The 14,542-nt window shown below is 33.2% G+C and overlaps 1 protein-coding gene across 4 annotated transcripts; it reads left to right on the forward strand.

Annotated features, from left to right (window-relative positions):
• The first annotated feature begins 989 nt into the window (after positions 1-989).
• Positions 990-4,003, forward strand: LOC127119305 (probable BOI-related E3 ubiquitin-protein ligase 2). 4 transcript variants are annotated; one of them, XM_051049507.1, is made up of 5 exons: positions 990-1,156; positions 1,261-1,289; positions 1,491-1,603; positions 2,937-3,298; positions 3,392-4,003. In XM_051049507.1, exons 1-5 carry the CDS (start codon positions 1,022-1,024, stop codon positions 3,938-3,940), a joined length of 1,188 nt encoding a protein of 395 aa, XP_050905464.1. In that variant the 5' UTR covers positions 990-1,021; the 3' UTR covers positions 3,941-4,003. The 4 variants fall into 4 exon arrangements, with proteins under 4 accessions (XP_050905464.1, XP_050905463.1, XP_050905466.1 ...); XM_051049506.1 differs by having other exon boundaries at positions 991-1,156; positions 3,389-4,003; XM_051049508.1 differs by having other exon boundaries at positions 1,043-1,156; positions 1,447-1,603; positions 3,389-4,003.
• Positions 4,004-14,542: the final 10,539 nt, after the last annotated feature.

Genomic DNA, 14,542 nt, shown 5'->3' on the forward strand with positions numbered 1-14,542 from the left:
ATTTGGAATGCTAAGGTTCCCTCCAAATTGAAGTTGTTTAGGTGGAGATTGGTACAAGACAAATTACCAACTAGGATGCAATTGAGCAAAAAAGATATCATCCATAATCTTCATGACAAAATATGTGTATTTTATTGTAGCTAATAAGAAGACATCAACCACGTTATGTTACCTTGCTCTTAGGTGAAGAAAATCTGACGGAAAATTCATTTATGAACGGAGAATAACAAAATTTATTAATACCAATAATAAATACATATAAAATATTGTACTATTCCCTCTCATTTATATATATATATATATATATAATATATATATATATATATATATATATTATATATATATATATATATATATATATATTATATATTACAATATTTTATATGTATATAGTAATAATCAATATAAATATATACATATAAAAGAATCACTCAAATTTGAGTCGGTGAAATATTTTTTAATATAGTAATATAAATATTTGTTTGTTGAATTAGAAAATACAGTAATCCAACTTCCACATCTTTAAAGTTAGTCATGCACACTAACACAAACAATGTTTAGAACATTTGTTTTGTTTTATCAAATATAATATATTTAATGACATAAAATAATTATGTCTTTTAAGATTACCCAATGCAACATTTAAGTCCAAAACAAAGACAAGACACAAATGTTTTTTTTTTTAATAAATAAAGACACACGAAATTAACTCAATGTAAATTAACATATATTATGTCATGCATGATGACAACAATGTAACGCTAATAGCGAAATTCCGGAAAGAGTGGTGTGTCTTCCTCTTCACAATGGAATATCCAATCACCCAACTAAACAAATAAACTATATTTATTTCAATTATAATATCAATTAAACTTTTATACATTCTTAATAAAAAATAATAAAAAATTACACTTTCAATGGAATATGAATTCAATGATATTTTCAAATTTCAATGCAATAATATAATATATAATATAGTGAAATTGAACTAATAATAATTGTATTTGTATCTCCATTTCTTATGCAACACCCACTCCGTTGTTATCTTCCCTCTATTCTATTCTATATTCATCCATCCACTCTTCTTCAACCTTCCTTTCTTTTCTTCCAGATCTCTCCCACCCTTTTCTTCATCATCTACCATTTCAATTTCAAGGTATTTATTTATATTTGATGTTTTTTTTCTTCTCATAATTGTTTTTCCATCCTTTATATTTGATTTTCATGGTTTATATTACGTTTGATTTTATTTAATTGCAGTTTTCAGTTGAGACTTATACACAATCAAGGTAACTTTTTCTCTTATGTTTGTGTTATAATATTATCATATCATATTGTTTTTGTTCAAATTTTTGTTCTGATGTATTTGATATTTTTTGTTTATCATATGAAATTTTTATGCTTAATTATTGATAGTTATTGGAAGTTTCTGTAATTCAATTTTAGATATAAAAATTGACTCGGACAATTGCGACAATTGCATTTTCTAGGATAATGTTTGGGGGAAACAACAATGTAAACCGGGTTCTTCCTGGTTTTGTAGATGAGACTCAGATTCAGTATCAAAATAATGCGGCAAATCAGTTGCAGTTGTTTGGAAATTGTGAGTGTTTTTTTCTCCTTTTGTCAAGTGATGATTAAACTTTTCATGGATTGTAGTTGCTGTTCATTTTGTTTTGTTGAACTTAGTCTATGATTGGAGTTATGGCATGTTTTCTTTATCTGGGTTTGAATTCTTGGCCAAGTTTTCCTTACCTCTAGGATGAACTTCGCTGTGATAACCAGACGGTTAAAACAACAAAATTAGGTGCTACCACAACACTTTCTCTAATATTTTTACTTTTAATTGTATTTCATTTAGTCTTACCACACATTCATCGCAACAGCCTCATCTATGATACACTTAGATTATTTTCGTGTTGGTTTTTTATTGTCCAATATTCCACCCCGTACTACATCGTTGATCTTACAACTTTCTGAAGAAAACAAATTCCTTCAATTTGAATGGTACTTGTGTCACATAAAACACTCGATGCTGTCCTCCATTTCAATCATCCAACTTGAATTGAATAGTCTACATCTCATTCTATTTCTCTATCATTTTGTATTATGAGTCTAAGATATTTAAACAACCTAACCTGCAGTATGATATGATCTCTAACTTTCATCTCTAAGTTAGAAACACTTCTCCTTTTGCTAAGCTCACATTTTATATACCCTGTCTTACTTCTACTTAGGCAAAAGTCATACGCTTCTAAGGCTCATCTCCACGTCTCTAACCTCATTTAGATCCTTCATCGACTCTCCAAATAAAACTCTATCATTTGCAAAAAAAACATACATTTGGGTGCATGTTCTTGGATGTGTTTCTTAAGTACATCCAAAATTAAAATTAAAAAATAAGGACTTAAAGTTGAACCTTGGTGCAGATCTATTGTTAAGGGAAAATCATCTGTCTCTCCACCCCGTGTCCTCACACTAGTCAAGACTCCCTCGTACATATTCTGAATAGCTCGAATATAAACAATCCTAAATCTTTCTTCTCTAGGGATTTCCACAACATCTCTCTAGGCACTTTATCATACGTTTTCTCCAAGTCAATGAAAACTAAGTGCAAGTCTTGTTGATTTATCAGATACGGCTCTATCACACGTCGTAATAAATAGATCACTCCCATAGTCGACTTCCCAATCATAAAATCAAATTGATTATCAGTAACCTGATCTTTTTTTAGTCTTCATTCAACCACTTTTTGATCATAACTTCATGGTATGACTTGTGCACAATTTTGATATTATTATTTTCTATTATCCAATTAATTGTCAATACTTATTTGGCCACATTATCATTTTATGCAGCTCCTTAAATTTTATTTCCCTTTAATAGTTCATGTATTTTACCAATTTTGAGTTATGAATATGCAACGTGTCTTGCAGTACAAGATGGATGCAGTGTTGATCTGGTTAACTTTGGAAATGAGCATATTGGTTCCATGACTCTGCCTAATAATAAGCGAAGCAGGGATTTGGGAGATATTTCAAATCAGCAAAGGCTTCAAATTTCCTTAAATTACAATGCCCGTCAAGATGAACTCGGCCGATCAGCAAGTATTCCAAACCCTAATCACGTTTCAACAGGATTGAGGCTTTCGTACGATGATGATGAGCGCAACTCAACCGTTACTTCTGCTAGTGGCAGCATAACTACCACACCTTCTATCATATTGTCTCTTGGTGATAATATCAGAACCGAGCTTGATCGGCAGCAAGAAGATTTGGACCAGTATATCAAACTTCAGGTAATATATAATATATCAATATGGATCTTTGGTTTGGTTATTGTGCATTTTTTCTTTGTTGATAGTTTACTCCTATTCATTTCTTCATAGAAGGAACAATTGTCGAAAGGAGTACAAGATATGAAGCAAAAACACATGACATCTCTTGTTACTTCAATTGAGAAAGGCATTGGTAAGAAGCTAAAAGAAAAAGATGTTGAAATCGAAAACATGAACCGTAAAAACAAGGAGCTAGTCGAGAGAATAAAGCAGGTCGTTGTTGAGGCGCAAAATTGGCACTATAGAGCAAAGTATAACGAATCAGTTGTCAGCGTGTTGCGGAACAACCTTCAGCAGGCAATTTCGCATGGAGTTGAGCATGAACTAAAGGAAGGATTTGGAGACAGTGAAGTTGACGAAGCTTCCTCGTATATAGATCCTAATAACTTCTTGAACGTTTCAGGCGCGCTTATGAAGCCTATTTACAAAAGCCACCAAGGAACGGAGAATCTTTATTGCAGAGCATGCAAAGAAAAAGAGGTTTGCATGTTGATGATGCCTTGTAGACACTTGTGCTTGTGTAAATATTGTGATGGATTTATCAATGTTTGTCCTGTATGCCAATTGGTAAAAACCGCAAGTTTCGAGGTTTATCTGTCTTAATATTATGACGAAGGGTAAGTATTTGAAAGCAACAACAATGGAATATATAAACTTGTTTTTCTATGTGATTTATTTGCCAGTTCTATGTTCAAGTGAAAGTGTTTGTCACCAAGAAAATGAATTACAAACTTGATTTGGGACTTTTCTAGAAACCATAAGACATAGTTGATCATGTATACCAAAACCTGTCATAGTATTATTATCAATTGCTTATGTCTTCTTCTCACTTGACATTCAATTTCTGCTTGTCCATTTCTTGATGTGGTGTATCAATCCATGCTTGCTCATAAGACTTCATATTCAACCCCAATAGGTAAGACCCAAAATCGTCTATAATTATTATACAAGCTCACTTCAACAAATCACAAACACGCACATAAATTTTATGTTATAGTAAGGAACTGTTTGGAACTGTTTGGATTAGATTATTTGGATTATCATAACATTTGAGAAAATTGTTTCTACAAAATATAATACACTAAAAATATAGCCTATTCATCTAACTTATTGTGACCAACATCTTCTCTTTAGAATGCTTGTGATAGGACAACAAAAAATTGAAAGTAGAAAACTTACTTAAGATGTCTATCATCAAAAGTAGAATCACTAGGCACTTTGGAACCGTCAATATCATGATCTAGTTTTTTTCAAGATACATCCCACAATTGTCTTTCAATATCCAACTTATGTTAGACGAAGACGACTTATCTAGATGGGGTGAATAGATTCCAAGTTAAAAAAATTTAGAAAATTTATTTTGAAAAATTTAACGGTTAGCGGAAATGATCCGGATTGAATCATCTAAACTGAACCGCTATCGTGAAGCTCGAATATGCGGATATGAAAACTAATTGATGATAATGATAGACAAATCAATCAATATGCTTAAAAAAATCGTTTAAGTGATATAGCTAAATGTGAAGGCTATTTCTAATGACAAAATACATAAAAACTTAATTAAGACAAATTATCGAACACCTTGTGTGCAATCAATTTCGTTTAGAATTTTCTATAATTTTGTTGATTTGAAAAAACAACTACAATCTAATGGATTGTAATCAACAAAATAAAACCATTTTCAAAATGTTGTAAACAAAAGTTTAACCAAATTGATCGCACAATCTACGAATTCAACAATTTGCAAATGAATATATATATATATATTAGATATATATATATATATATATATATATATATATATATATAATATATATAATATATATATATATATATAATATATATATATATATATATATATATATATATATAATATATATATATATATAGATAATCTAAGATGAGAGAGAGAGAGAGAGAGAGAGAGAGAGAGAGAGAAGAGAGAGAGAGAGAGAGAGAAGAAGAGAGAGAGGAGAGAGAGCGAGAGAGAGAGAGAGAGAGAGAGAGAGAGAGAGAGAGAGAGAGAAGAGAGAGAGGAGAGAGAGAAGAGAGAGAGAGAGAGAGAGAGAGAAGCAGAGAGAGAGAGAGAGAGGGAGAGAGGAGATGTTCTCTTTCCTTAATCAAGTCACCCGACAATACCAACTTGATCCACCGTCTCACGCTACTCCTTTTCAAGAAACACCGTTCTTCAAAGCTTTCTCTTGAACGAATCCAAATTGTGAATTGTTGTCATCTAAGATTTATCAAGATGCTCCTCTAGTAAACGTTACTCATTCGATCGAACCCACTGTTCTTTGAAACTTTAACTCGATTGAATCCAACTTGTGTAATATTGTCCAAAACCTTCAAATCACCAATTAATCTTGAAGGAAAATCCCAACTTGGTTTTCTTATTTGAAACCCCCAAAGATTCTCAATCTAATTTACAATTCAATAACCTAAATTGGATGTTATCAACTCTGATTCTAGATGACAAAAAAAAATGATTATGTATAATTTATTTGTGTGTATGCATAAAACATATGTTGAAGATGAAGAGAACTCTTTCTATATTTATGGTTTTGTATCTTTCAAATTATGCATGTATGAGGTATATATATGGGTGTTAGTTGGAGACAAAAAGGAATGCAAAAGATTTGAAAAAATCATGATTTTTTGGTAAAATGCATTGTGTGTGTCGACCTATATAAGTCATATATCGACATATTTGAATCATGTGTTGACTAAAAATTTCTTTTATGTGTTGACCTGAAACCCCTCCACAGCCGGCACATCAAACATACACTATAGACTTTAAAACTCATCAACATCTGTTGAAATACCTTGCATGTGTCGATTTATAGAAGGAAATTTTCTTCTATGTGACGACATGTATGCTGCATGTGTGGACGCATGCATAAATAGAAGCTACAAACTTAAAAAATTAACAATCTGTGTCGACACATAAGCTTATGTCTTGCATAAAAACACATTTTTGCTATGTAGAATCATTTCTAACCTTTTCTAAATCATTTCTAAAATGTTTTTATGCTTCCTAATGCTAAGATGCATATTAAGACTCAGAAGATACCGTCCAATATACATAAACACTAAAATCTCATAGTTTTGACATCATACAAAATACATCTAACAGGAAGTTTCACTCACATACTCCCCCTTTTTTATGATGGCAAATTTTGAGACGATGCATTTCGTGTCTTCGTAAAGGCTCTTCTGAATGTGTGCATCATAGCTTGAATATGCTTCTCCCCCTTTGACAACATCAAAAAGAGACAAAGCAAGCCATTAGCAGTATCACATAGATACAACGTATCACATACACCATATACTAAGATCACACAAAGAAGTTTGCAAAGAAAGAGTGTGCGCTCACATACACTACATACGTGAAGTTACACAAATTGAATTACTTAAACATAAATATAAAGGAAATTTAAACAACATTATAATATTATCATCTGAAAGCCAATACACATAACATAACTATTGGCTCACTTCAAACAAGTGATAAAATTGTCAAGACATAAGCTTAAAGACAAAACAAAACAAAAGAAAACACAAAATGCATGATGACTCAAAACATGAAATGCATGATAGAATTTATCCAAAAGAGGTTTAACCCAAAGACACAAAATATTATCACTTCAACATCCTCCACGACCTCTAGGCATTTACCTCACACCATGATGCCAACCTTGTCCGTCATTTCCAAAGTGATGATCCAAGAAATCACACATCTCTCGGTAGAATTATGCATAGTGGTAGTGATTCTCATTTTGAATAGAAATCATGTGACTTATCCTGGAAATTATGGAAGGATGATTAAAATCCATCTCATTGTGCATAGAGGGAAGATTTTCAGTCACATAAGAGGCAAAGGCTTCAAAGTTGGTGTCTTGTGTTGTCATGTGCTCTTGAATGAGACGAAATCGTTCCGTTTGAGCTTCCTCAAAAGCATCTCACCTATGGAAATCCTCCTCGTAGCACTCATCTTACTTAACCTGCATGTTTGGAAGCATAATGATAACAAAAATACTAATTTCCATATTCAACACCAATTCTGCTACCTCGACCATCCTCATGATCAACATTTCGCATATCTGTATCATCTTGAGTAACACCATGAGGAGCACCAATAAGTTGATCATCAACCACATGTGTCACAACAACAACATCAACAAACTCAGTAGGGTCATCAAAGTTATATATTTTCTTACCATTCTTGCTAACACGGAAATAATACACCTAATAATCTTCATCCTAAAAGTATCCCATGTTGGTTAAAGTGCATTGGGAGAACTCTTGAGCCATACTAGGTGATCTATACTGAAGATTTGGAATCCCTATGTTGAAGTAGTTTAGTATTTTGGCAATCATATAAACATGACAAAAGGAAGTTCCTCTGTTACATTCTTTGATGGAAAACATCAGGGATACAAAGTAGTTTGCCCAATTTATCTGAATTTTGTTCAGAATAATGTAGACAAGGTGGATTTCAGCATTGCGAATCCTTGAGTAACCACCATTCTTTGGGCGCAACACGTGAGAAACAAGTCAGAGAAAAATTGAGGAATCGTTTTCAACTGAACGGTTGTTATGGTTTCGACGCAGTCATCAGACCGGGGAGCATTAAGCAACTCATTCAGATGAATGCTCAATTTAATATCTTGATGAAGGTTGGTATCCGTCGCCAATGGTTCAACATCAACAACAATAATAATAATTATTAACAACGACTTCCAAAGAGCATTAGTAAGATCTTAAACCGTATTACCTATTGTGAACTTAAAGGTGGAGCCACGTCTATCGTGCAGCCCAAAGTAGAACACACAAATGACATCTTTATTATAATCTTATGAAAGCTTCAAGAAGTACTTGATTTTATGATGCTCGACAAGATGAACAACCTCCGGAATGTCCAAGGAGCCAACAACAGCAGGTTTCTAAACATGTTGCTTCATAACAAGGCGGTTTTGTGTGTTTCTCTTCAAATTCCTGAACACACGTAGAAGAAATCAACGAAAATGCAGTGTTTGGAATGATAAAGGATGTGATAACCTTTCCCTTACCATTGAGATTACTCTTGTTTCTTGCAATCTTTGGTGCCATGGAGAAATTTTCAAAAGAGTTCGCACAGTAAGTTTTTGACAGAATGTGTGAAAGAGGAATGGAGTTTTTTAAGGGATATATGAGTACCCACAAACTCAAACCAAAGATAGAGATTCTTAAACACACTAAGATGACAATGAAACCTAAAAACGAATTCAAATTCAGAGTTTGGAGGACTTGGGTGTGATTTGAAAGATGTGAGGATGATGGTTTTATAGAAGAGGAAATATGAGGATAATGAACGGGTGTGATGATTGAATGCAGAAGCTTAATGATATGTTGGTAAATGGAATATTTGATGAGTTATGGTGAAGGAATTTAAGAGGTATAATTGAGGAGTTAATTACAGATGAAATGTATCAAGACCCAAGTAGAAATGAAGAGGTGTGGTGTTGGATGCATGTATGAAGAGATAATGAGGAATGAAAAAAAAGACATAAAACACATTATGAGTCGACATATTGGATACATGTGTTGACCTGAACATGTCATGAGTCGAGGACACATGTGTTGACACATACTGAATCAAATTTTAAAAAATTCTTAAAATTGATTTAATGAGTCGACCTATACGAAACATGAGTCGACACATGAGGTGCAATAAGTGAAAATTTTGAAACATAAGGTTTTGGGTTGATCTTGAAAGACTCGAGTTGAAACATGCATGAAGACTTTTTGAGAGACACATGCAAATGATCATTTTTCATGATTTTATAGAAATTAACATACAAACACACATATGTAAGCGTAAAATATTAACAGTATAAAATACATGTGAAGATATTAAGATGAGGTCACTATAAATATATAAATTTAAACACACCATGGTTATCAATTGAAATATTTGGAAATGAACACTTATAACATGTACCATACACCAAGTATATCATATACCTTTAAAGAATAAATAGGTAAAAGAAATGACTTACGTACAAAGAAAAAATTAAAACGATATTACCTCAATGTACGAATGATGGAGGATGCACATGCATTTCACAAGGAACTCTCGAACGAAAGTTGAAACAATTACAAAATGTGCCACAAAATCTTTTGAAATCAACATTCTTACCACTTTTCTCTTTGTCAAAGTACCCGATAGTATGATTTGTATTGTATCCAAGAAAGTTATTGATTTGATGATCATGCTTTTTAGTTGGAATTTCATTCTTCTCTTTTCATGATAGTTATCTTGCTCCTCCTCAGGTTTCATCGTCTTAGGTTGATCAATCCATTATTCGATGTTCTTGAGTATGTCTTTTGAAGATACACCTGCATCATGAAATGAAATACCTTTTCTGACATTTCTCTAATAGGAAGCAATAAAATTAATGTACACATCTTTTACCAATTAATAAACACTTATTGTTGTCTTCCTTGGTCACACAATCCTTCTTCCTTGACACAATCGATGAAATAGGAAGATGTCACCCGTCATATGTCTTGAGCATCCACAAACGAGAACCCATATTCTCTTTAAAAGACCAAGACATTTATCCTGCAAGATCAACAAGAAATGCTAGGTACCCAATCTTCATAGGATCCTTGAGGGTTAGTGAAACCTTGGTTGCATTTAGGAAACCACTGAAAAACACCTTTAGGAACAAAGAGTCTCCTAAACTTTCAGTTTTAAATAATGTTACCTTTCTTGCAACAATAGTGGCAAGATAAGTTGTGATGAAATATACTTTTGCTATTTGAATCCTTTTGAACATATTTATACTTTTTATATGAAGGGTTCAAATACCGTTTAAACTTTGATGAATCAATAACAAATGTAACCTTTGGTTGTATTGCCTTGTCCAATTTAGCTTTAAGAGTATTTTACCTTTTTTTCCAAATGTGACAAGTTTCACAACCGAACCACGAAGGTTTTTCATCCTCATTCTTATCTTTTTGAATACCTACCATAGATTGCTTAAGAGCTTCCATATTATTTTTGGTTTCTAAAACTTTAGCTTCTAAATGTGAAAAGATTCTTTTGTTTGAGCTAACTTTTTAAAAGAGTCTAAGGCTTCTCTATATAGATTTTCAAAAGCCTTTTGTAGTTTAGAATAAGATGATTCATTAATATATTCAAGTTTAGAACAAATTACATTCTTCTTCTTCTTTTTGTTGGGAATGAAGTAAAGCTTGGTTGATTCGTCACTTGAACTTGAGCTTTCATTACTTGAAGAATCACTTTCGTTCTACCAAGCAATATAGGCTCTTCTAGACATGTTATATTTCTTGTGATGACCTTTCTATTTGTCTTTCTTGATAAATGGACAATCCAGCTTAGAATAACCGACTTTTCCATAATTGTAGCATGAACCTCTATGTTTACCCTTCTTATTCTCATCTTCCTTTGAGTAGTTCGATGGCCTTCTAACGTTCATTAGGTTCTTGTTGGAGTGTTTGAATTCATTTTTCCTTATGTACCTATGGTACCTTCTGATGAACAACCTCATTTCTCAGAATTCTCGTCATCACCTATTTCACAATCACTTTGCTCATGGTTGAGGAATTTGAACTTGAAGCCTTTAGAGTAATAAACTTCTTTTCTACCTCATTGTCCTTGCCTTTCTCCTCATTTATCTTCTTTTCATGCTTTTTCTCATGTTTTTCCAAGCAAGTGAGTTCTTGCTCATATTCTTCTAGCTTGCCGAATAAAGTTGTGAGATCAAGTGTTCTAAGATCATTCTCTTCTTTGATTGTGGTTACCTTAGATTTTCCTTCCCTATGAATGAAGGAGCATGGCGATCCAAAATGCAGAGGAAATTAAAAAATTTCTCCTTTAGTGATCCTTACGAATGGGCATGATCAATGATAAAAATCATTACCTCTTGTGGCGATTGAAACCTTCGATACAAATCTAAGGAGTGATCACGAACGTTGAATAGTGACAACGCCTCTACTCAGTCCACACGAACAGATTCCTTCAGTCTCAGTGTTAGCTGCTATGAATGAAGAATTTGAGTGAGAGAGAGAGAAAGAGAAAGAGAGAGAGAGAGAGAGAGAGAGAGAGAGAGAGAGAGAGAGAGAGAGACGTAATTTCATCTAATGAAATGCTTATGCACAAGGGTTCTATTTATAGAATCACTTGTGTGGATTGCAAGCTAAAAATCCCACTTAAGTGTATGTGGCCCATATCTTATGGTATACCAAAAAATCACTTAAGCGTGTGGTACCTTACGATGTTTTGTATTCTACTTAAGTGCACCGTACCTTACGATGTTCCACAATTCACTTAAGTGCATCGTACCTTACGAGGTTCCTTATTTACTCTATCTCTCATCAATCTATCATTTTGTGCGTGACCCTATAGATTTTCGCGACATTGGAAATTATATTAAATCATGTATTTAACATAATAAATAGTGAGCGATATCTAGCAACACATCACTGCTACCCAAGGCACGAAAATGTCAAGGCACGAAAATGTCATGTGATCTGACAAATCCCTTTTTGTGATAATACTTGTGTGTACAATTACCCTTTTTCCCTTATGTATATATTGAACATAAGACATAAACCGTGTCATCCTTGTCCAGTTCAATATTGGTCCCTTATACATTTATCATGTTATGCAAGATGGGCAAATTCCATCTAGGTCACTCATGTCCCTCAGCATGCTTTGTGGAGTACCCATCAACTGTCTTTATCGTCATCCAGTTACGGAAAATATTTGATCAATAATAAGGCACTCGACTCTACATCTAGGGTCCATAGTGGTTTCAGGTCGAAGGATGGTATACACCACTATCACCATGAGAATAACTTATGACACTTTTATAACATTCTATATAGTATTCTCATAGCGGGTCAATCCAGTATAAATATTACTCTTAATATTCATATCTATGTTTAAGACTTGATAACTCCTTATCTATGATCCATGAGATGTGGTCATCAGTCTATATATATAATAGTCTTAATGCTTTAATGTTATCCTACTTCACAACAAAGCTCGACTACAGATGCTTTAAGAATAATGTCCTTATGTTTAATGGGATTTCATGATTAAGCCACACTTGATACATTAAATGGACTAGCTATTCTAGGGACTTTATTAAACAAACATAATAAAGAAAAAAGCCTTTTATTATTAATAAATAATTCGATATAAGTAACAAAAGTATTGGCCTCTAGGTTTTACACCAACAATGAAGACACCTCAAAACTTTATTAGTATAAATATCATAGAAAATAGGCTTACCTAGAGCATTCAAATAATTTATAAGATGTGTGAACCTCTTTTATATGTCGTCAATGGTTTCACCATGCTTCACGCGAAATAGTTCAAACTCTTGAGTGAAGGTATTAATCCTAGCTTGTTTGTCTTCATTAGTTCCCTCGTGGGTAATTTGTAATACATACAACATAGCTTTGGCGGTTTCACAATGGGAAACACGATAATATTCATCAACACCAAGTGCGGAATAAGAATATTTTGTGCCTTCCAATCACGTGACCACAATTTCCCATCATTATCATTCCATTGTGCTTTCGGTTTTGGTATGACGAAACCTTCACCATTGGTCATTGTAATTTGATTAGGACCATTGGTGATGACGTCCCATACACCCTTATCAACCGACTTGATATAGATACGAATACAAGCTTTCCAATAGCCATAGTTTTCATCGGTAAAGATGGGAGCTTTAATGTACACCCCTTTAGGTTCAATATCTGTTTTTTAATAAGCGAATATTGAAGCAAACAATTATTTGGAGCTCTTGATACCACTTGTTAGACGAAGAAGACTTATCAAGAGGGGGTGAATAGATCCCAAGTTAAATTTTTTTACAAAAATTGTTTTGAAAAATGTAACGGTTAGCGAAAGTGACCCAGATCGAATAGTCTAAATCAAAATGCTATCGAGAAGCTCAAATATATGTATATGAAAACCAATTAATGATAATTATAGACAAATCAAACTAATAGACTTTTTGAAAAATCCGATAAAAAATCATAGATTTTTTTAAAATACGATAGTGTATTTAAAAAATACGGTAAAAATTCATAGACTTTTGAAAAATCCATAATACATTTGAAAATTTTGGTAGTTCAAATCCGGTAAATTTTGAAAAATCTGGTAAAAATTCAAAAGGTCCCCCCAAAATTCGGAAGCTTTATGGATGTTGTGAGTGCAAATTTCTATTAGATGTATTTTGTATGATGTCAAAACTAGGATACTCTAGCGTTTATGTGTATTGGCTGGTATACTCTGAGTCTCAATGTGTATCTTAGCATTAGGAAGAAAAAAAAACATTTTGAAATGAGTTGGAAAAGGTTTCATGCATCCAAAACACCTTTTTATGGACAAAACAATCTATGTGTTAACACATACCGGCTTTAGGTCGACACATGTAAGAATATTTTTCTTATGTGTCGACATATACGATTTTCAGGTCGACTCATGTAACCCATTTTTAAAGCATGTAGCCTCTGTTCGATGTTCCGACTGCATGTGTCGACTCATGACCTATATAGGTCGACATATGACCTATACATGTCGACACATACATCGAACATGTCGACACATGCATCGAACAGGTCGACACACGACTTACATAGGTTGACACATACAACACATGTTTCCAAAAATTCATAAAATTTTCAAATCTTTTGCATTCCTTTTGCATCCAAACATGCATGCATATAATCACTTCATACATGTATCATTTCTAGTAAGGTTATAGAGTAAAACTACATTAAATCGGGATTTCAAAGTTTTCTCATCATCTTCAACCTCATTATATGCATACATGCAAACAAATTACACATAATCACTCTTTGTTTGGGTGCCATCTATAATCGGTTGATGACGCCTAATTTAGGTTGATTGAATTGTAAATTGGGTTGAGATCTTTAAGGGTTTCAAATAAGAAAATCGAGCTGGGGTTTTCCTTTAAGATCAATTAGGGATTTGAAGGTTTTGGAAAAGGTTATGCAATTTGGATCCGATCGAGTGAAGGCTTTGAAGAACGGAAAGGTTCTTGCAAATGAGTGGCGTAAGACAGTGGATCATATTGGTAAATATTAGGTTACAACAATTCACAATTTGGATTCGATCGAGTGAAGGCTTTGAATAACGAAGGTTCTTACAAAGGAGTA

Source organism: Lathyrus oleraceus, chromosome 2 (assembly GCF_024323335.1).
Source record: "Lathyrus oleraceus cultivar Zhongwan6 chromosome 2, CAAS_Psat_ZW6_1.0, whole genome shotgun sequence".
Classification (NCBI taxonomy): domain Eukaryota; kingdom Viridiplantae; phylum Streptophyta; class Magnoliopsida; order Fabales; family Fabaceae; genus Lathyrus; species Lathyrus oleraceus.